The sequence below is a fragment of the Podarcis cretensis genome (assembly GCF_951804945.1).
Source record: "Podarcis cretensis genome assembly, chromosome: 14".
Taxonomy (NCBI): Eukaryota; Metazoa; Chordata; class Lepidosauria; order Squamata; family Lacertidae; genus Podarcis; species Podarcis cretensis.
Window position 1 is genome coordinate 10,640,642 of NC_137183.1, and position 22,465 is coordinate 10,663,106.

The following is a 22,465-nucleotide window of genomic DNA, read 5'->3' on the forward strand; positions in this document are numbered from 1 at the left end:
CGACTAAACAACAACAACACTTTGTCAGAGACTGGTGTCAGCGAAGCCTCAGGCGAAATGGAAGAAGACAGATGGGGAGAGGGGAGGCAAAGGCTCACAGACTTATCTGAGAGCCCCAGCACCGATCCCAGGGAGGCAAAAAGAGATGCAACTTCCGTTGCCTAGTTTTGGCAGGGGTGTCAAGCATAAGGGAAAAAGGTGGAGACTGGGCGTGTGGAGGTTCTTATGCTGGGGGGGGGGGACAGGAAAAGCCCACTCTCGGAATCTGCTAGCAACTGAGGGAGACATGAACTTTGGGTGTCTGCACTGTACATAGTTTGCACCAAATAAAACCTGTAAAAAGGCAGGTCAGAGTCCTGGCTGTTTACTCGTGAGCAACCATACTCTTCCCTCACATAATTAAATGGGGGGGGGAATGTTTTTAAAAAACTTTTGTAAAAAAAAACCCAGAAGCTTTTTTATTAGGAATTGTGGGTACTGATATTCCAAAGGAGCAGAAAAGACTTTTTATGCATGCGACAACAGCCGCAAGGATACTACTAGCTCAGAGATGGAAAGAAGATAAAGTCCCTACCAGAGAGGAATGGCAAATTAAGCTGTTGGACTGTGCTGAAATGGAAAGGCTGAACGCAAAGTTCAGGAACCATGAAGATCAAAACTTCAACAAAGAATGGGAATTTTTTAAAATTTATCTAAGGGACCACTGTAAGCAGATGAAAACACTAGCAGGAGTTCAATAACACTTGTAATGTAGCAAATATTATGGACAAAATAGAGAGATATGTGGATTATGAAATAATATGCAGTTGAAAAGGATGACAATAAGACCCATGAAGGGGAAGGTGTGAAGTCCAGAGATTCAGACAAATCTCTAAATAAGGATATGTATTTTGTATTGTACTGTTATAATTCTATATTTGCAAAACCAGATAAAAATTATCATTTTTTAAAAAAAGGAAGATCCTTCAGGATCACACCAATGGCCCATCAAGTCCAGTATCCTGTTCTCACAGTGGCCATGCAGATGCCTGCGGAAACTCACAAGCACAATAGCACTCTCCCTTCCTGTATTTTCCAGCATCTGGCATTCAGAAGCATTATAGTCTTGGACTGTCCAGGGAGAGCACAGTCATCATGGCTAGTAGCCATTGATGGGCCCCTCCTCCATGAATCTGCCTAATCCTTTTTTTAAACCACCCAAGTTTGTGGCCATCTCTGCCTCAGAGTAAGGTCTATAGTTCTAGCATTCATGGGGATGTCCACCAGTTCTAACTTCATGAGAAGAGCTTTTCTCTGTCCACTGCCTCCATCCCAAGTCTAGTTTCAATGCTAAAGGGAAGTGGCTGATGGCTCAGGGGTGGAGCTTGGTGAGCTAGCATGGCATCATGCGTGACACAGTTGCTTAGAGCGTGGTGCTGGTAACACCAAGGTTGCAGGTTCGATCCTCTCATGGGAGAGCTGCATATTCCTGAAGGGGGTTGGATGAGATGGTCCCTTCAGGTCTTCTAGAGCCAGTGTGGTGTAGTGGTTAGGAGCGGTAGACTCGTAATCTGGGGAACTGGGTTTGAGTCTCCGCTCCACCACATGCAGCTGCTGGGTGACCTTGGGCTAGTCACACTTCTTTGAAGTTTCTCATCCCCACTCACCTCACAGAGTGTTTGTTGTGGGGGAGGAAGGGAAAGGAGAATGTTAGCCGCTTTGGGACTCCTTTGGGTAGTGATAAAGCGGGATATCAAATCCAAACTCTTCTTCTTCTTCTATGCCAGGCGTCATTTTGCAAATTTCCATCACGTCACCTGATGCTTGCTTTTTTTTCTAAACTAAAACGTGCCAAAAATTGCAACATTTCTTCATAGGAGAATCACTCATTTTAGTTGCCATTTCTGAACCTTCTCAAACTCTACAGAACAGTGGTACCTCAAGTTAAGAACTCAATTCGTTCTGGAGGTCCGTTGTTAACCTGAAACTGTTCTTAACCTGAGATACCACTTTAGCCAATGGGGCCTCCCACTGCCACTGTGACGCCGCCACACGATTTCTGTTCTCATCCTGAAATAAAGTTCTTAACCCGAGGTACTATTTCTGGGTTAGCGGAGTCTGTAACCTGAAGCGTCTGTAACCCAAGGTACCACTGTATCCTTTTTGAGGTGAGGCAACCAGAACTGTACACAATGTTCCAGTTGTGGTTGTACCTTAGATTTGTATAATGGCGCTACGATATTGAAAGTTTTATTTTCGATTTTATTTTCAATGACCCCTAGCATGGAATCTGCCCTTTTCACAGGAGGGTCAACGGACAAAGTCTTTGGCAAAGCCATGTTGAGAAATGAAGCCCAGCTACATCCACACATGCATGGGGCAGGGCTGCTGAGCCATATCCCCACTCTTCATAGGGCCACAGCTAATTAGCATACCATAGAGTTCCTCCAGACTCTGCTTCCCAGAGGAAGCCTCCCTTCCTCCAGTGGAGACTGAAGGAGCAAACACACAAAAGGAACAGAGGCAGGGAGAGAAACTCGATCCTGGCAAACCGCTTGCACAAAAGGAATCCAAACCCACAGCAGCCTGTGAAATATTTATCCCCCTCCGGAATTTATTCACAGCAGCCTGAAAAAGAAGCCGTGGCTCAGAGGCAGTTGCCACAGCAACATCAATGCCAGGCATTTCACAAACGTGTCCATGCCAGGCATTAAACTCCAGGCTGAGATCATGCATAGCCAGCTGGCATCCTTAGGTGGAGGCTACAGGTTATCTCCCCAGCCATGGAGAAAGCACAACACTGGCCAGCCGGTAGGACTCAGCTTTTGCCACATCTATGCAAAAGCCTTCCAGTTCCGTTTCAGTCTCTCTTTCTATATATGCCTCCAGTGGTACCATCAGGATAGGACTTTAGGATAGAAGATCAGAGGCCCACTCTGCAGAATGAGCAGAAGGGCACCCTTCAAACACAGTAGAGCTGGCTGCTCACATTTTGAAGCATGTAATGCACATTGCCATCTTAGGAGCGCCACCCAATAGCACCATTAAGTCCAGGATCTAAAACAGTAGTGGGCAACCTCCAGCCCGTGGGCCTCATTGGGACTCTCCATTTGGCCTGGAAGGCTATCCTGGTCAAACAATGTCCAATTTAAAGCCGATTGTCGGTGCTTACAAAGTCTGGTGCACAGGGTTTTGCTAGAGATGCAATGGGGCTTGCAAAGCACTGTACAGTTTGATTTCAAACTTGGCCTACCTGGGGTGGGCAGAGATAAGGATCCAGTCCCTCAGTCTGTCTAAAATTGCACCACTGCCTGCGGTCCCCAAGTATTCCCTTTGGTGTGTGCTTTGGGTGACCACAGGGAGCTTCTACCAGGCTTGACCCATCATGCCAAAGCATCTCTCCAGTCGTAAGAGCCGACCAAGCTGGTAGAAGATAGAGGAATCCAAGTAGCTAAGACATTCAGGGACTGGACCCTTCCATGACACATTAAACAAAACAAGAAGTCAATCACAGTGTTAAATGGGATTTGCTCCCATGTAAGCAACTTCAGAATTACAGTTTTAGACTGCAGTCCTAACCACCTCTACTCAGAAGTCACGTTTTACATTTGGGTAAGTGTGGTCAGCATATTGCAACCTTGGTCAACGAATTAGCTTAACATACTACATACAAAATATTCTGAACAACTAAAAGAAGTGTGCTCAATTAACCAAAGAGATTTAAAAAACAAAACAACAACTATTACCGTAATCCAAGTACTAAGAAGAACTGTAGAAGACACATGGCAACTTGCACTCCTCCTGCACAAGGTAACTTAAAGATTAGCCCTGCTGGATCAGACCAAAGACCCAAAATCCTGCTCTCATGGTGATCAACCAGATATGTTTGGGAAGCCACCAAACAGGTCAAGAATACAGCACAGCAGCACTCCCCATACTTGTGAAACACAGCAAGGGGCATTCAGAGGCATTAGTGAATAAATAGGAGAAGCATTTTTGCAACACACTACCTGCTGAATCAGACACATACATGGTGGTGCAGCAGCAAAAAAAAAGTGCTAGCACATTTGCAAAGCAAAGCAGTGTCTGGTATGGTTTCAGATTGGATGGGAACTACATGTTGAGATTTCTGCACTACAGGGAGCAGGACATCCTTGGGGTCCCTTTCAACTCTACAATTCCATCATTCTCCAATTCTAGGATTAAAAAAACCACAAAGCACACCCCCTCCCTTTAGAAATATTGAATATCTAATTTGCGCATGGTTAATAGTTAATATCAAAAAAACTGGTACGATGGACTTTTCAGTCTATAATTGGTTAAGGTGGCCTCAGTAATTATTGTATTCTCTGGGTTAACCCTCCAATTTAACAAAGTTGTTTTTTTAAAAAAAGTTTAATTTTGTTCTATCCCTCATCTCATTTGTTATGTCCATCTCCATTATGACAAACTCTGTTTGTAAGCAACAAATCTTAATTTGTGCATTCAAAGCTCACACAATTAATTGATTTGTTGTTGTTGTTTAGTCGTTTAGTCGTGTCCGACTCTTCATGACCCCATGAACCAGAGCACGCCAGGCACTCCTGTCTTCCACTGCCTCCCGCAGTTTGGTCAGACTCATGTTTGTAGCTTCGAGAACACTGTCCAACCATCTCGTCCTCTATCGTCCCCTTCTCCTTGTGCCCTCCATCTTTCCCAACATCAGGGTCTTTTCCAGGGAGTCTTCTCTTCTCATGAGGTGGCCAAAGTATTGGAGCCTCAGCTTCACGATCTGTCCTTCCAGTGAGCACTCAGGGCTGATTTCCTTAAGAATGGAGAGGTTTGATCTTCTTGCAGTCCATGGGACTCTCAAGAGTCTCCTCCAGCACCAGAATTCAAAAGCATCAATTCTTCGGCGATTAGCCTTCTTTCTGGTCCAGCTCTCACTTCCATACATCACTACTGGGAAAACCATGGCTTTAACTATACGGACCTTTGTTGGCAAGGTGATGTCTCTGCTTTTTAAGACGCTGTCTAGGTTTGCCATCGCCTTTCTCCCAAGGAGCAGGCGTCTTTTTAATTTAATTAATTGATTAACATTACTTTAACTGGGCGGGATAGCCCTAACTACCCCAAAATAGCTACTACACTGACAATTATTCTCCCCTAAGCATTCACAGAGTAGAAGGGAGGGATAACAGCCCAAATCTTTGCAAAAATACCTGAATACCAAAAAGGTGGTTTGCATGTCTGCTTGAAGTCCCACTGAGTTCAATGAGAGGTTAGCAATGGGAAGGGGGAACCACTAGCCTACCAGATGTTGTTGGACTACAACTCCCATCATTCCTGATTGTAGGCCATACCAGCTGGGGTTGATGGGAGTTGAAGACTAATAACATACAGGTGGAGGGCCACAGGTTTTCAGCCCCTGAATATACGGAAGTGCAGCATATAGCAAGATAGGAATTAGTTTCTCCAGCTGTTTTTGGACTACAACTCCCATCATCCCTGACCACTGGTTCAGCTAGCTAGGGATGATGGGAGTTGTAGTCCAAAAACAGCTGGAGAACCAAGCTTGGGAAAGCCTGCTTTACATGAAGTGTGGGGAATCTTAGGGCCAAATGCAGCCCTCCAAGCCCTTCTACCTAGCTCTCCCTCCATGCCTCACCCCCTCCTAAGCTAGCAGCCCTCTCTGCATGGGCGTAGCCAGAATTTATTTTAGGGGAGGCAAGCATTATATTGTGGGAGGGGGACAGTACAGAGTTATCTGTGATGCAATTAGTCAGTTAGTTAAGTATTTTTATTTATTTACAGTCATACCTCGGGTTACAGACACTTCAGGTTGTGTTTTTCCGGGTTACGGACCGCCAAAACCCGGAAGTACTGGAACTGGTTACTTCTGGGTTTCAGAGGTCGTGCATGCACAGAAGCACTACACTGCGCTTTGCGCATGCGCAGAAGCACCAAACTGCAACCCGCGCATGCACCACTGCAGGTTGCGAACATGCATCCCACACAGATCACATTCACAACCCGAGAGTCCACTGTACTTGATTTGGCGGGGGGGCTGCTGCCCCCCTGCCTATGCCTATGCCTCTTTGGCTTGCTTCGCCTTGAGTGTTTTTGCCTGGCTGGAATGTGTCCTTGAACACTGATAAGTGCCTCTTGCTTTCCCAGAAGGAGATTTTGAGAAGGGCATGAGAGAGTGCACACAAACCAGCCTACAGAACACAGATACAATTTACATTCATTGTCCCGCCCACTTTTCCCTCTGTCCCTGCCCCCCCCCCGGCATGTGGCCCCTGGAAAGTTGCTCAGGTGGGAATGCGGCCTCCGGCTTGTAAAGGGCTCTCTACCCCTTGCAACCTCCAGGGGAGGAGCCTGCTTGCTTGCATCCCTTAAAGCACCCTTCACCGACGGCGATGGCAACTGATAACCTCGCCCGTTTAGCCGGAGAAGGCGCGGGGAGCGCCCCCCCCCCCCAAAGCAGCAGCCCACCCTACCGTAGCGGCTGCACCACGCTGCCGTCGAGGCTGCTCTCGTGCTGGGAGACCACGTCTTGCTCGGGCGCCTTGAGCTGCCTGGATTCATCGCCTTCCAACGTGCTGTACCAACTCTGTTGGGCGCCGTCGGGCACCCAGACGGGGCTTTTGGCATCCTCGCCCGCCGCCGCCCCCGTCTGCTGGGACTTCACCAAGTTGGCCGCGCTGGCGGGCAGCTGTTGCAGCAGCTTCTGCATCTCCGAAAGGGACGCGGGGCGCACGGACCGCCTTTCAGCAGCGGGGAGAGCGGGCGACCCTAGACGGCTGAGTCAAGGTTTGCTTGGTGGGGGAGTCCCCACTCCCGTTGCTCCTTAGCTCCCAAGTCCCGAAACTCAGGGGGTCGCTGAAGCTGGAAAGCTGGCCAGGGAAAGCATGGTCCCCCCCCCTCCCCTGGCGTGCGCCCCCTCGAAAGCTCAGCCTCCCCCTGCTCGGCCAGCCACGTTAGCACGTCTGCCGCTGCCGCTGGCTTGCCGGGCTGGAGGCGGGTCTTCTTGCAGCTCCCAACCACTCCGACGACAGCCAGCCAGCCAGCCAGCCAGCGGCCCCGTCCCTCCCGCCGCCTTCTTGCCTGAAACCAGACGCTGCAGCAGCAGCAGCAGCAGCAGCAGCAGCTGGTTCTTAGACGCCCGCCCGGGACGCTGAAGTGGCGGCGAAGGCAGGAGCAGCGCCACCTGGCGGCCGCCTGCAGAAAAGCCAGGCAACGCCCACGGGAATCCCTCGCTCCCGCGGGGAGGGAAGGCGTCGTGAGCAAGGAGCCCACAAACCCCCGTGGGCGAAAAACCCAACCAATAGGATCGTTTGTTTCGTCTTTGTTTTTTGTAAGGGGGTGGGCATGGATAAACTAGCTCATCTAAAGAGATGGGGAGCGACACTCCTACACCTTTGTTCAAATGCCTGCTTTTGCAGAACTGCTTCCTGGGTGAATCTGGGGCCAGTCATATTCTCTCTGCCTTACCTACCTCGCAGGGTTGTTGTGAGGATGAAATGTGGAGGCGACTTTTGCTTCTTGGAGGAAAGAAATGCAATGCGTTTCAATAAGGTGGCTGCAATGGGGCTGACGGTATGATTTGTTGCCATAAAGTGGTGCCTCGCAAGACGAAAAGAATCCGTTCCGCGATTCTCTTCGTCTAGTGGTTTTTTCGTCTTGCGAAGCAAGCCCATTGACGGCTTAGTGGATTAGCGCTATTAGCAGTTTAGCGGCTTTTAGCGGCTTAGCGGCTTAGAAGGGGGGGGGAGGGGGAAAAAACTGCAGGAACTCGCAAGACATTTTCGTCTTGCGAAGCAAGCCCATAGGAAATTCGTTTTGCGAAGCACCTCCAAAACGGAAAACTCTTTCGTCTAGCGAGTTTTCCGTCTTGCGAGGCATTTGTCTTGCGGGGCACCACTGTATTATGTATTACAGTGGTACCTCGGGTTAAGTACTTATTTCATTCCGGAGGTCCGTTCTTAACCTGAAACTGTTCTTAACCTGAAGCACCACTTTAGCTAATGGGGCCTCCCGCTGCCGCCATGCCACCGGATCACGATTTCTGTTCTCATCCTGAAGCAAAGTTCTTAACCCGAGGTAATATTTCTGGGTTAGCGGAGTCTGTAACCTGAAGCGTATGGAACCTGAAGTGTATGTAACCCGAGGTACCACTGTATATGGATGAAAGGCTGCTGAGAAAGATTTTAAATAAGCAAAAGAATATTTATTGCATTCCTGGGCCATCCATCTTCTGAACAATTATCTACCCCTCCACCCTGCCCATATCCTTCCTGCAGAGATCTATAAACACACACACACACACACACACTGGAATTAAGAAGGCAGGCGGGCAGGGCCTGGCAAGGGGTAGGCTGAGGGTGGTGAGGCAGTTCTGCATTCAACCAGATGGAACACCCTCCTATGCCTTTCTCTAAGCCAGAGGGCAGGACTTTGGGGCAGAGCCCCACTCAGCAGAATTAGGAACCCTCCACCCCAAACACAGCAAGACTCATTTACCACATTACACCTAAGCACATAATAATAATTTATTATTTATACCCCACCCATCTGGCTGGGTTTCCCCAGCCACTCTGGGCAGCTTCCAACAGAACACTAAAATACAATAATCTATTAACCATTAAAAGCTTCCCTAAACAGCGCTGCCTTCAGATGTCTTCTAAAGTTTGGTAGTTGTTTTTCTCTTGGACATCTGGTGGGAGGGCATTCCACTGGGCGGGTGCCACCACCGAGAAGGCCCTCTGCCTGGTTCCCTGTAACTTGGCTTCTCGCAGTGAGGGAACCGCCAGAAGGCCCTTGACACTGGACCTCAGTGTCCGGGCAGAACGATGGAGGTGGAGACGCTCCTTCAGGTATACTGGACTGAGGTCATTTAGGGCCTTAAAGGTCAGCACCAACACTTTGAACTGTCCTTGGAAACGTACTGGGAGCCAATGATCCCGGCAGCTGCTCCCAGTCACCAGTCTAGCTGCTGCATTCTGGATTAGTTGTAGTTTCCGGGTCACCTTCAAAGGACAGAGTCTCAAAGATGTACTCTCCCAAGCCCACATTCCCAGAATGTTTGCACTTCTGTCTCAGTGACATCCATGCTGGCATTGCCATGTCCACAGAAGGGAAGATGGCAGGATCCTTAAGGACATGCTCTATGGGAAGCTGCCTTCAGACACCAGGCCTGTTGGCAGATCATCTCCTCCATGATACAAAGGCTAGCAACATTAACGCTGCCATATGGGAATCCCTTATGCACAATGGCAATGCTTGGCGACATAAAGTCAGATTAGGCATCCACAGCAGCGACCAGAGGGGAATGACCTCTGGGAAGAGCAGAGAGAGAGGCCCAACCGAACATCATCTTCTGCCCCAGCTGCAACAAAACATGTCTCTCCTATATCAGTCTCTACAGCCACAGAAGGTGCTGTAACCTTCCGACAATGTGACTTGGCTCCCAAAGGCACACCCCTCCATTGTCTCCCTAGACAGATGGATGCCAGCAACAGAGGGTCTCTCCATAAAACTGTTAACTCCAGAGACTACAGTCAATCATCTTCACCACTGTTTCAAACCAGCATGCATTTCAAACTTTGCAGGGAAGCAAATCTGCCTACCCCCACTTAACAGTGCAACCCTAACTGTGTCCACTCAGGAGTCCTGTGGAATACAATGGAGCTTACTCCCAGGTAAGCGGTGTTAGGACCGGAGCCGTCAACTCAACATTGGGAGCAGCAAAGCATTCAGCCTTAACCAATGTTAAGTAAAGATGTGAAGGGCTGAGGATGTAAAAATGGGGAGGGGAAACCACTCAAATTCTTCCCCCAGGCCTTCAGTCTCTAAGCGTAAGCCTCAAGGCTATACAGTGTGTGAACTTATTCTTGCAAAATTTTGATGTTACATTTGATGCAACACACAGAACTTGCTGATAAGCGTCTTCCCTGATTACACTTCCCTTTGTTGGTGGATTGTTACATTTCTCTACAAGTGCTGTTCTGCCCCGTTCAACCTGATAAGCTTTTAGACCAGGCTTGGGGAACCGGAAGCCCTTCAGATGCTGTTGGGACTCCAGCTCCCATCATCCTTCAACATTGTCCATGGCAGCTTGGGCTGATGGGAGTTGGAGTCCAAGCAGCTGCTGGAGGGTCATAGGTTTCCCATTCCTGCTTTAGACACCCACCCCCACCTCCTCCATCATTACCCCCTATGGCTGAAATCCTAAACACACTTAATCAGGGAGTGAGTACCACTGAAAACTGTAGGATTCACTTCTGATTAGGCATGCATAGGACTGGGCTCTGAATTTCCTCTCCAACAGCAATGTAGGACTCCTACATTTAGAAGTTTCTTATTGCTGCTACTGAAAGTGGAGATGGATGGCCAAGGGTATAACCCCAAATGTATGGAATCTTGCATGGATTTGTATTAAATGTTGTGTAATGGGACGTGGGTGGTGCTGTGGGTTAAACCACAGAGCCTAGGACTTGCCTATCAGAAGGTCGGCGGTTCGAATCCCTGCGACGGGGTGAGCTCCCGTTGCTCCTGCCAACCTAGCAGTTCGAAAGCACGTCAAAGTGCAAGTAAATAAATAGGTACCGCTCCGGCGGGAAGGGAAACGGCATTTCTGTGTGCTGCTCTGGTTTGTCAGAAGCGGCTTAGTCATGCTGGCCACATGACCCGGAAGCTGTACGCTGGCTCCCTTGGCCAATAAAGCGAGATGAGCGCCGCAGCCTCAGAGTCATCTGCGACTGGACCTAATGGTCAGGGGTCCCTTTACCTTTACCTTTAAGCCTATATATGACCAAAGCTGACTTCAGAGTACTTCGTGCAAAACAGCAGCCTTTTTTTAAAAAAAAAAAAAATACACAATAATTGGTTTTAGAACAAAGAAGTTCCATGAGATATTTCCAGGGGAGGCATAGGAAGTAGATTAGTGGGTGGGAAACCTGCGACCCTCCAGATATTGGACTACAGTTCCCACCATCCCTCACTGCTGGCCACAGCAGCTGGTGCTGATGGGAGTTGAAGTCCAATAACATCTTGAGGATCACAGGCTCCCCATCCCTGAACATACAGGATTGCAGCATAAAGCAAGGTTAAGAAGTAGCTAACCTGGAATGAGTAATCCCTGCATAAACTATGCCTCCATCTCCCTTGTGTTACATTTTTGACCAGGGTGGTGAACCTCAAGCTTTTCTTCTATGGCCATCATACACTCTTATTTATTTATTTATTTATTTAATACAATTTATATACTGCTCAATTATAACAAAATCTCTCATTTGTTTTGTAAATTAAAATTATCACCAAAAGCCAGAGAAAAACAAGTAGTTGCAACATTTAAAAGACAATTAAAACCAGCAGTAAACTAAAGAGCAATTAAAACCCATCAACATCTTATAGGTCTGAGTAGGCTTTCCTAAGCAAAAACATTCTAATGCTGGCAAGAGTACAGTGGAGGTGCCTGTCAGTAGGCAGGAAATTCCAATGTTTAGGCACTGCAGGAATAAAATAACAATTTCTTAAAAATACGGAACAGGTAATGTGTGGCACCTATAACAATGCAAATTCTGCAGATCGAAGAGGTCAAGGCTTTGCTGCAAGTAAACTCATCCCAAGCTGTTAAGGGCTTTATATACACCAACAGCAACAGTTCAGATTTGGTCTGGTAACAAATTGGTAACCAGTGCAGGCCTCCAAGCGAGGTGTTCTATGCTGCCATGGTCTGCAGTTTCTGGGTCAAGGGAAGCCCCAAGTACAGTGCATTGCAGTAATCCAGACTTGAAACTACCAAAGCCTGAACAACTGTGGGCAAATTATCCAAAGTCCAGGAAAGGCCATAGCTGTTGGGCCAGTCACAGCTGATAAGAAGCACTGAGACTACCTGGGTCTCAAGATGGGTCCAGAATCACCTCCAAACTGCATACCTGCTGCTTCAGGGGGACTGTAACTCTGACCTGGTCAAGCAATCAACCAAATTCTTGGGAACCACTTGCCCACAGGGCCTCAAGCATCTTGCCAAGTTTCAAGCTCAGCTTATGTTCCCTCATCCATCCCATCACAGTGGTCCAGGACCTGCACACGGCCTCTCCAGATTCAGATGTTATGTACTGATAGAGCTAGGGACGCGGGTGGCGCTGTGGGTTAAACCACAGAGCCTAGGACTTGCTGATCAGAAAGTCGGCGGTTCGAATCCCCGCGACAGGGTGAGCTCCCGTTGCTCGGTCCCTGCTCCTGCCAACCTAGCAGTTCGAAAGCACGTCAGAGTGCAAGTAGATAAATAGGTACCGCTCCGGCGGGAAGGTAAACGGCGTTTCCATGCGCTGCTCTGGTTCGCCAGAAGCGGCTTAGTCATGCTGGCCACATGACACGGAAGCTGTACACCGGCTCCCTCAGCCAATAAAGCGAGATGAGCGCCGCAACCCCAGAGTTGGTCACAACTGGACCTAATGGTCAGGGGTCCCTTTACCTTTACAGTGGTGCCCTGCAAGACGAACGCCTCGCAAGACGGAAAACCCGCTAGACGAAAGGGTTTTCCGTTTTGGAGGCGCTTCGCAAAACGAATTTCCCTATGGGCTTGCTTCGCAAGACGAAATGTCTTGCGAGTTCCTGCGGGTTTCCCCCCCTTTTTTTCCCCTTTTCCTAAGCCGCTAAGTCGCTTATCAGCTGATCCGCTGATAAGCCGCTTGTCAGCTGATCCGCTAAAAGCCGCTAAACCGCTAATAGCGCTAATCCGCTAAGCTGTCAATGGGCTTGCTTCGCAAGACGAAGAAACCGCTATACGAAGAGCCTCATGGAACGGATTAATTTCGTCTTGTGAGGCACCACTGTATCTTTATTCAAAGGGCAGGGAACACTGCCATCTTGAGGCCACCCTTTAGAAGTGCAGAGGGTAAGGGAGGAACCCACAGCCCAGACAGAGCATGCGTCTTGCATGCCGAAGGTCTTAGCTTCAATCCTTGGTAAAGAATCAAGTCATAGGAAATGAGCTGTGCCTGCAATCAGGGAGAGCTGCTGCCAGTGAGTGCAGGCGAGGTTAGACTAGATCAGGCATAGGCAAACTCAGCCCTCCAGAAGTTTTCGGACTACAACTCCCATCATCCCTGACCACCGGTCCCATTAGCTAGGCATGATGGAAGTTGTAGTCCCAAAACATCTGGAGAGCCAAGTTTGCCTATGCCTGGACTAGATGGATGAATAGCCCCACCTAGTGAAAGGCATCAAAAGTCTCAATCTGTCTAATAATAATAATAATTTTATTATTTATACCTCGCCCATCTGGCTGGGTTTCCCCTGCCACTCTGGGCGGCTTACAACAGATCTAAAAATGTAACAAACACATCAGTCCTTAAAAACTTCCCTAAACAGGGCTGCCTTCAGATGTCTTCTAAAAGTCAGATAGTGGTTTATTTCCTTGACATCTGAAGGGAGGGTGTTCCACAGGGCAGGCGCCACTACCAAGAAGGCCCTCTGCCTGGTTCCCTGTAACTTCACTACTTGCAGTGATAGAACCAGCAGAAGACCCTTGAAGCTGGACCTCAGTGTCCAGGCAGAACGATGGGGGTGGACACGCTCCTTCAGGTATACTGGACCGAGGCCGTTTAGGGCCTTAAAGGTCAGCACCAGCACTTTGAATTGTGCTCAGAAACGTACTGGGAGCCAGTGAAGCTCCTTTAGGACCAGTGTTATATGGTCCTGGAGGTCTTATCCAAAGGAAACTAAACCTTCCAGAACTGCACCATGCCTGCCTTCTCACTGGCTAGGGAAGTGCCTCTGAGCACATGCAGAACATGTACATGTCTGGCTGTTAACCAGAAGGTTGGTGGCTCGAGCCCACCAGAGACTTCCGTGGGCCGGATTCCTGTACTGCAGGGGTCTCTTCAACCTCTACAATTCTATGATTCCACCACCAAGCTCTGACCCTTCCCCATTACAGTGGTACCTCAGGTTAAGAACTTAATTCATTCTGGAGGTCCGTTCTTAACCTGAAACTGTTCTTAACTTGAAGCACCACTTTAGCTAATGGGGCCTACTGCTGCTGCCGCACAATTTCTATTCTCATCCTGAAGCAAAGTTCTTAACCTGAGGTACTATTTCTGGGTTAGCGGAGTTTGTAACCTGAAGCGTTTGTAACCTCAAGCGTCTGTAACCCGAGTTACCACTGTATATCTGCTCTGACTGACAGTGGCTCTTCAGGGTCTCAGACAGAGGTCTTTGCCCTGCCGCCATCTAGCTGTTCTGAACTGAGCCCGATGCCTCTATACTTCTCTGTATGCCAGGGACTCCAAATGCATGCTCTTGGAGCTGAAATATTTACTACCATCTGCAGGCACAAGCTGCAACCACCCCTGTCCCAACACTACTATGTGATGGCTCCTTGCCTCCTTCATGCGTGATCTGTGGCACATGATGTTGCTTACTACATGAAACCTCTGCATCATGTGGCAAGTTTCAACTATGGCTATCTCTGGCGGTAGTGTATGGTCTTTCGAGGCAACACAAATGATCCATGTAATAGTAGCATTATCCATCCCAGTCCCTGGTGACAGAAAACCCAACACATGTCCACATGAGTGATGTCCCTTCCAGTTACCTTGTCAAGAAAGCTGCTAGCTAGTGAAGGAACAGTACAGACCTCCACATTATCAGTCCACGACATGCTGAGGGAGTGCCCTAAGGAGGATATTAGTGCAGTTAGCTGTTTGTTGATGATTTTACAGTCTCAGCAGCATCCAAAGCTTTTGTCTCAATCTGCAGCTCCTAGGTCCTGAAAGACCTACATTAGCTCCCAGTACGTTTCTGAGCACAATTCAAAGCGCTGGTGCTGCCCTTTAAAGCCCTCAACGGCCTTGGCCCAGTATACCTGAAGGAGTGTCTCCACCCGCATCATTCAGCCCAGACACTGAGATCCAGCTCTGAGGGCCTTCTGGCAGTTCCCTCATTGTGAGGTTACCGGGAAGCAGGCAGAGGGCCTTCTTGGTAGTGGCACCTGCCCTGTAGAACGCCCTCCCATCAGATGTCAAGGAAATAAACAACTATCTGACTTTTAGAAGACATCTGAAGGCAGCCCTGTTTAGGGAAGTATTTAATGTTTATTTTAAAATAATATTAAAATTTTAAAAGTTACAAAAAGAAAAAGTAAAAACACCATATTGAACAAAAACAAAACAACACATCACAATAAGGAAGGGGGGGAAACAGAGCTAATCTTCCCATAACTTATCTTTCATTTGCTTGTTTCCTTGACCTCCTCACACCTCCCTTTTTTGTATTCTAATTCGGTTAACTATTTCAGCAAATCCTTTCCATCTTTTCCAATTTTTGTTATGTAATTTATCTTAATATAATGTAACTTTACTTTCCCTCCTTTCACCAATTAACAGTCTATTTTTTCCTAAACCCTTATAACATTTCTGCTAAAACCACATAACTTCATTCCAACATCCTTCTAACATTCATTTAGGGAAGTATTTAATGTTTGATGTTTTATCATGTTTTTAATATTCTGTTGAGAGCTGTCCAGAATGGCTGGGCAAACCCATCCAGATGGGCGGGGTATAAATAAGTTATTATTGTTGTTGTTGTTGTTGTTGTTGTTGTTGTTGTTGTTGAGCAACAGCCTCCAAAGTTAATCAGATAAAGTGGAGGGGGCCCAAAACACACACACAAAGACACACACCATGTTGCAGAAGATCCCACTTCCATAACAGAAGCTCAGTTTCCTCGCTGAAATGCAAAGGGAAGGGATGGAGAAGGAGGAAACTTCCTGTCATTTTGCTGCTGTGGAACAAGCAGGCAAATCAAATCAAGGCGCGCTTTCTGGAAGCAGTGAGCTGTCCAATGTACCAGAGCAGCTCTTACCCGAACCATGAAAGTGGTTAGTCTGTCCTTGCAGCTGCAGGCTCCGAGGAAATAATATGAAATGCTGCGAAACAAGAACTTGGGAGGCAGAACAATCAAGGGGGTGAATCTGGATTTTTGAATAAGGAACACACAAAGTCTAGCAGCAGCCAGCAGCATAACACTGATTGGGACTGATGCGAGCTGGAATCCAGCAACCTCTGTTCCAAGGGTGGCAGGAAGCCTGCAGAGCTGGTTGCCCCACCCTGTAGCTCCCAGAAGCCAAATACATTCTGCAAAAGCATCACTAATTTAGATGTCAACTATGGATCACACAGCATTCCATCTATCAAGATTGTTTGAAAACAAATGTTAATATTTACCAGGCAGTATAATTCCAGAAAGTCTCTATAGTACTACAAAGAGGGTTTCCATAATAGCAGACACAACATGCCCTCCTATTCATTCGGACATCTCTGCACTAAAATTCCCTGAATCAGCTTCAACAGCAGAGCATCTCGAACACACAAATGCTCCCGGATGCAACTTTTTATTATATAAGGTAGGTGTGGGGAACTTTCTCCAGGCGTTGCTGAACTACAACTCCCATCACCATCCCCTAGTCAGCATAGCTAAGGATCATGGGCATTGTAGTCTAGCACCATCTGGAGGAGCAAAGGTTCCCCACACCCAGAAGCAGTTGCAGATGAGACAGAGCTACAACTGCCACCATTGCAATTGCAGCCCTAAAACACAAATCCCCTAAATAAGAAGTACCACTTCAATAAGGTGCTACCTCTTACATCTGCCTAATGCAGATTTAAACAACAGTCAGGGGAAGAGTTTTCACTCAAAGGTTGAACATGTGATTTGCATGCAGAAAGTTAAAGGTTCAATCGCTGCAATCTCCATGGAAGGCCAAGAAGGATTTCTGTCTCAACCCCTGAAAAACTATTGCCACTCAGCATAGTGAGAAGCAAGATGGACCAATGGCCTCAGTCTGTATATGGCAGCTTCCCATGTCCCTAACATGTACAATCTTCCTTAAATTTAATTGGCAGGGTGAGATTAAATGTTTCATGTGACCTGATGCAGCAGACAGCATTCCTGGGTTGATATCCCTTTTGAGTTTTTCCTGTAATGTGTAGGATTGTGTTTTTTCTCCAGCGGCAGGCAGTGATGCCTAGTGGAAGGTGAATTTGGTCCTTTGCCCGTTCTGGATGGGGTTGCACTCTCTCCGAAGGCACAGCTTTGCAGTCTGGGTGTAGTCCTCATTCCGTCACTCAGGATTGCCTTTTAGCAGCTTCAGCTGGTATGGCCAGCTGCGACCTCTTTGGGACAGGGATAACATGACCAGTCATTGAGGCATTAGCAATCTCAACACTGCATTATTGCAATGCCCTCACTCTGAGTGGGGCTGCTCTTAAAGTTGGTCTGGCAACTGCAGCTGATGCAGAATGCAGCAGCTTGCTTGCTGAGCGGAGCTAATTTCTGCCAGCATATAGCATAACTGTTAAAAGAACTACACTGCCTGTCAATATGCTACTCTGCCGTGTTTAAGGTTCTGATTTTTATTTACAATTCAGGACCAGGATACCTAAAAGGTCGCCTTCTCCCTTTCGTCCCATTTGGTCAAAGCGTTCAGCACTCTGCTGTCATTGTAGGCATTAGGCAGGTGGCAACAACATTGTGGTTTCAGTGAATTCCTGAAGCCTTTCTGTGTACCCAGGGGTTCCTGGTTTGTATAGATCAGCAGCAAATGCCCCCAGTTGCTGTACAATCCATTGCAATCTATTTCATTGTATTTTATGCTGTTTTTATATTTCAGTTATTGTAATTCTGGGTAGGGCTTTAAAGAAGAAAATCCATATTGCATCTTGCATTTTCCAAGACCTACGTTGTATCATAGGGCACTGCCATAAATTTAAAGCATGGCTGGGGAACCTCAGGCCTGGAGGCCAAATGCAGCCCCCCAAGCCCCTCTGCCTGGCCCCTCAAATTCCCTTCAAGCCACAATCCCCGCTGGTCCTGCTTCATAGCCAACATGCTTTTGCCTGACTGGAATATGTCATTGAACTCTGATAATGCATCTTGCCTCTTCAGATGGAGTCTAAAGAGGTTTGTGTGTGTGGAAAGTAGTCTACTTTAGGAAGCTAAAATGCACATTTGTTGCTCTCCGCACTTTTGCCTCTAGCCCTACCCACCATCAGCCTGTGGCTCTCAGATTGTTGCCCAGAAGGAAATGTGGCCCTCAGGATAAAAAAGTTACCTGTCCCAGTTTTAAAGGACAATAGGTTTACAGTGCACTGTCTCTTGATCATCTTGCATGAGAACATAGGAACATACCTCTCCCTAGTGTTGGAAAACACTGACAGCATCTCATTGTACTGGCTGTGGGCAACCCTTGACACGGGTTCCCAGTGCCGCTCATCACATAGAATTATAGAATTGTAGAGTTGGAAGGGACTGCGAGGGTCATCTAGTCCAACCCCCTGCAAAGCAAGAATCTCAACATGCTTAGAACACACAAATGATGCACATCCTGAACATGCCACCTTTCCGCAACTTTTTAGATCAAAGAATCCCGAGAAACCCCAGGTTGAGTTCAGCCAGTAAAGCACAAACTGTAACCCCTTCTGTCAGAAATGGGGAACCTCACTGGGCCAGGTTTGCTGGGGGTTGATGGGAGTTGTAGTTCAAAGGCTCCCGCTGGATCTAGAGTGTTAGCAACTAGACAACCACTTTGAGTGTAAAGATTGCAAGTGAATAGCAGAGACCCAATTACCCTCAAGCTCATTTGCCTGGAAGGCTTGATTCAGGTTAATAGTTTCTCTCCCATAACATCCATTAGCTTCTGCTAGAATCATGCTCTAAGAACCAAGGAAAACCCATTTCAACCGTGGCAGATGTTATTTTTTAAGCTGCTCTACAAGCCAGCTTTTATCCATGCAGCTGGACTCAGTACAGGTCAGTTTCTGGCACTACCTCCAAATGCTCAAACTGCAGTTGTGATTGGGTGCCAAAAGCCAATCCATGATGAGTTAAGTAGGGCAATACTTGGTTTACAACATTGTGATATATCACAAGCTAAACATTGCAATATACTGATACATCATGATGTCTGAAATAAGGATGGAGCTATGTAGAGGCATTGGCTGGCTTCACGGCTTTTCCTGCATCGTGATTTTTGCCAGCGCCTGCTCTTGTGATTCACTGTCCCTTGCAGATGGCAGGGGAGAACTGAGCTGGCAGAGCTAACAAGGGCTGCAGGAATCGAGAGAAGCATTGGCCAGCTTCACGGTTTTTCCCATATTGTGATTTTTGCATAGCGAACACACACACACACACACACCATGATTTGCGATATATTGCCAGGTCAAAAATTATAAAACTGATATCACAATATAGACTTCAGACCAGTTTTGGACAATATATCAATATTTTGCCCAGCCCTAGAGTTAAGCACATGGCACCAGCATGCACATGATAGTTAAACTCAATGGCAAGTTAAACTCAGAGGCAAGTCAGCACTTTGGGTAAAGGGCCGCCTTTATCCCAGCGAAGCCCCACATTCCCTTAGGGGTAACTGGGTGGGGAACATGCAGGCTGGCAGTGGGCAGATCAGAAGCCTGGAATGGGTGAAGCCAGAGTCAGAAGTGGTCCTGGCCCCCTCTCTGCTCTCATTCTGCCACCCTGTTTCTCTCTGGATCACCCCCATTTCTCTTGCTTTCTGTTACTACCACCCTCTCTCTCATCCTCCCCACCCAGCAGACGGCCAGAGGAAGAACAGATGACTATTGCCAGGCATCTGCACAGAACATTTTCACACACCCAAGGCTTTAAGACTCAAGCTATGGCTGCAGATTTCCAGGCCCTTCCATACAGGCTTACTGAAACCTACAGTAGTGCCAGTGTCATGTGAGTAGTCCTCAGGAGAGTCCAGTGGGATGCAAATTCCTCAGCCAACTCTCATTGGCCAAACTATTTTATAGTTACTGCTTTTATTCTGGGAGGGTTTGAGCAGCATGCCTTGGGTACCGCTCAGGTCTGCGTCCACATAGCTTCAAGAACAAGGCAGCTGTCAGTTATACATGGCTATACTTTGGGCAGGTCCAATAAAGGTCTAACTTCGGAGGGCATTTGGTCTCCTAAGGTGCAGAAGTGCCACGTAAGCTTTGGCAGTCAGAGCTGATGGAAGGTGTCAGCCAGAAGGAAGCAATTCCACCTGACTGCACCTGAGCCAGTCTCTTGCTTCTAGGTTCTTCTCTCAGTGCCCACCTAGCCAATGAAAGGCCATAAACCAAGGCCACATCCACACTGCACATTTAAAGCACTTTAAACAGTCACGGATTCCCCCAAGGAATCATGGGAACTGTGGTTTAATGAAGGCACCGGAAGCTGTTAGGAGACCCCTAATCCCACACTGAGCTACAGAGTGGTTTAACAGTCAAACTCTCCTCCCAGGGAACTCTGGGAATTGTAGCTCTTTGAGCAGAATTTGTTAAGGCGCGCCCTTAACAAACTACAGTTCCCAGGACTCTTTGGGGAAAGCCATAAGTGTTTAAAGTAGTGTCATAGAGCTGCAAGTCTATGGTGTAGATGGGGCACAAATGTAGGTAGGGCCAACATTCCCTGAGAAATGTCTTCCCCAATTGAACTCGCACTGCAGCATATTAGCATTATTAGCATGGCTGAAATCTTTGCCACAAGCCATTATTGCACATGCTCATGTAACAGCCTAACAATAGATTTTAGGCCACCTCTCTAAGGGTTAGGAAACTTGGAAGCAGGTCATAGAGTCACGGAGCTGAAAGGGAATCTCAGACCTATCATTTAGTTCCACACCCTGCCCAATGCAACATCTTGAGAAACAAACCCTGTGGAACAAGAGCAGCTTGCTTGTGCCGCTCCAGATGTCCTTGGACTACAACTCCCAATATCCGTGAGCCATGAAAAACCCTCAGAAAAGAGCACCCCTGAGCACGAGCAAAGAGCACCTGTCCACAGGAACAATCTCACTCCAACACCCCACATACCAAGGAATAAGGAGCCAGGTCTCATCCTCCCAGAGGCTGCCAATGCCCCCTGGGATTGGTAGCCTGGAATAAAGGGAGGCCAACAGTAGGGGGCACCAGAGGAATAGCGCGAGGGGCCACATTTTTGAGGGGCACAATCAGGCACGACAGGCAGGAGCCCTGGCAACTGAGGCACGGGGACAGGCGGGTCAGTCCGGTGGGCAGGTGAATGGAGGGAGCAGGTGGGGAGCCAGTTGGAGGGCAGTTCCGTTGACCCTCTTTGCACACCAGGGGGATAACACTTGCCCACCCGGGGCGCCAGCAACCCCTGCTATGGCACTGGGTAACCAATGGCAGGCGGAGGCCAGGTAGTTTCTAATCTTGTCTTCCTCTATCGCCACCTCCCTCCTAAGCTCTGCAGGTGGCAACCCCGAGCCTCGAAGCTGACAGCTGGTGCCACGCCCTGGTGGTGAAGTAAGAAGGCCGGCCGGCGGCAGGTGGGGGCCCCGCGGTAGCACCCCGACAGGTGCTGCCCAAAGAGCCCCGGCAAAATCTTTATAAGGCTGGAAGGCAGGGGAAGCTTTCCGGGCCCACGTCGCCCGGTGCCAGCCTCGCCTGGGCGCAGGTGGCGCGCTCAGGTTGGCCCAGCGCCTCTCGCGTCATCCCCGGGATGGAGGGAGAAGCGGAGAGAGAGAAATCTGGGCCATCCATAACAAAGGCCAAGCGGGAGCGCGCGCGCGCGGATGCTCCCGGGGCCGGCGGAAAGCCCTGCCTTTGGCCGCAGCACGAAGGGAGCGACTCTGATCCCCCCCCCCCGTCCAAGCCAGCTATGGTTGCTTCCTCCCCCCCCCCACCCAAAAAATAAAAATAAAATAAGGAGGGGAGGGAGAAACAGGTTCAGTCCCGCGCGCGCAGCCTGGGATCGGGTGGGAGGCGCGCCCCCGACAGCCCCACCTTTTGTAATCCGAGGAGAAGATTCCTCCACTGGCCGGATCGTGCCCATATTCGGGCTCCCCCAGGCTGGAGGAGCCGCCTTTCTCCTCGTTGTAAGCTTGGCCGGCGGACATGGCTGCGCGGAGGAAAGCTGGGCTGGCTGGAGCGCCTTATGGCGGGGCGGGGGGGGGGGGGGCGATGGCAGCCCCGACGGCGGGTCCGGGATGCGGCTGCGGCTGATGTCAGTGTCATGTGGGAGCGGCTGGTGCAGCCAGGATTGGGCACGCCTCCCTCGGCCCTTAAAGAGACACGACCCCGCCGCCCGCGCCGAGGGGAGAGGCTGGGGCGGGGAGTTCCCTTTCCGGTGCTGGCTCATTCCATTTTTAAAACCTCTACCGCCTTTTGGCTCTCAAGTCGATGCACAATAAAAGAGAAGGCAACGGCCCCGCCCCCAAAGCACCCGGTTTAAACCGTCCCAGTGTTGAAACGAAATATTAAAGCATCCACACCTGATATCTGAAACACATTAGTTCCCCCTTCTCTCGGGAATCCTGGGAACTGTAGTTTAAGGGTGCTGGGAATTTCAGGTTAAGAACAGGAAGATTGAAAGGAACTATTGGAAACTCAAGGCAGTAGAGATATAAGATGGTCAGAGGCCCCCCGAACTTGAAGCATGGGAAGTCCCAATAAAAATTTGTAATTTG

At 48.6% G+C, this 22,465-nt stretch overlaps 1 protein-coding gene across 7 annotated transcripts in view; it reads right to left on the bottom strand.

The window, feature by feature from the left end:
• The window catches only part of AP3B2 (adaptor related protein complex 3 subunit beta 2), a 76,488-nt gene extending 54,431 nt beyond the window's left edge, over positions 1–22,057 (bottom strand). For 2 of the 7 annotated variants that reach the window (XM_079953178.1, XM_079953177.1), the window contains exon 1: positions 6,462–7,011. In XM_079953178.1, coding sequence (XP_079809304.1) covers positions 6,462–6,697 — 236 coding nt within the window. In that variant the 5' untranslated portion in view covers positions 6,698–7,011. Of the gene's footprint in view, positions 1–6,461; positions 7,014–21,782 lie in introns of those variants that run through there. The other 5 variants (XM_079953180.1, XM_079953181.1, XM_079953182.1 and 2 more) reach the window with 5 other exon arrangements.
• Positions 22,058–22,465: the final 408 nt, after the last annotated feature.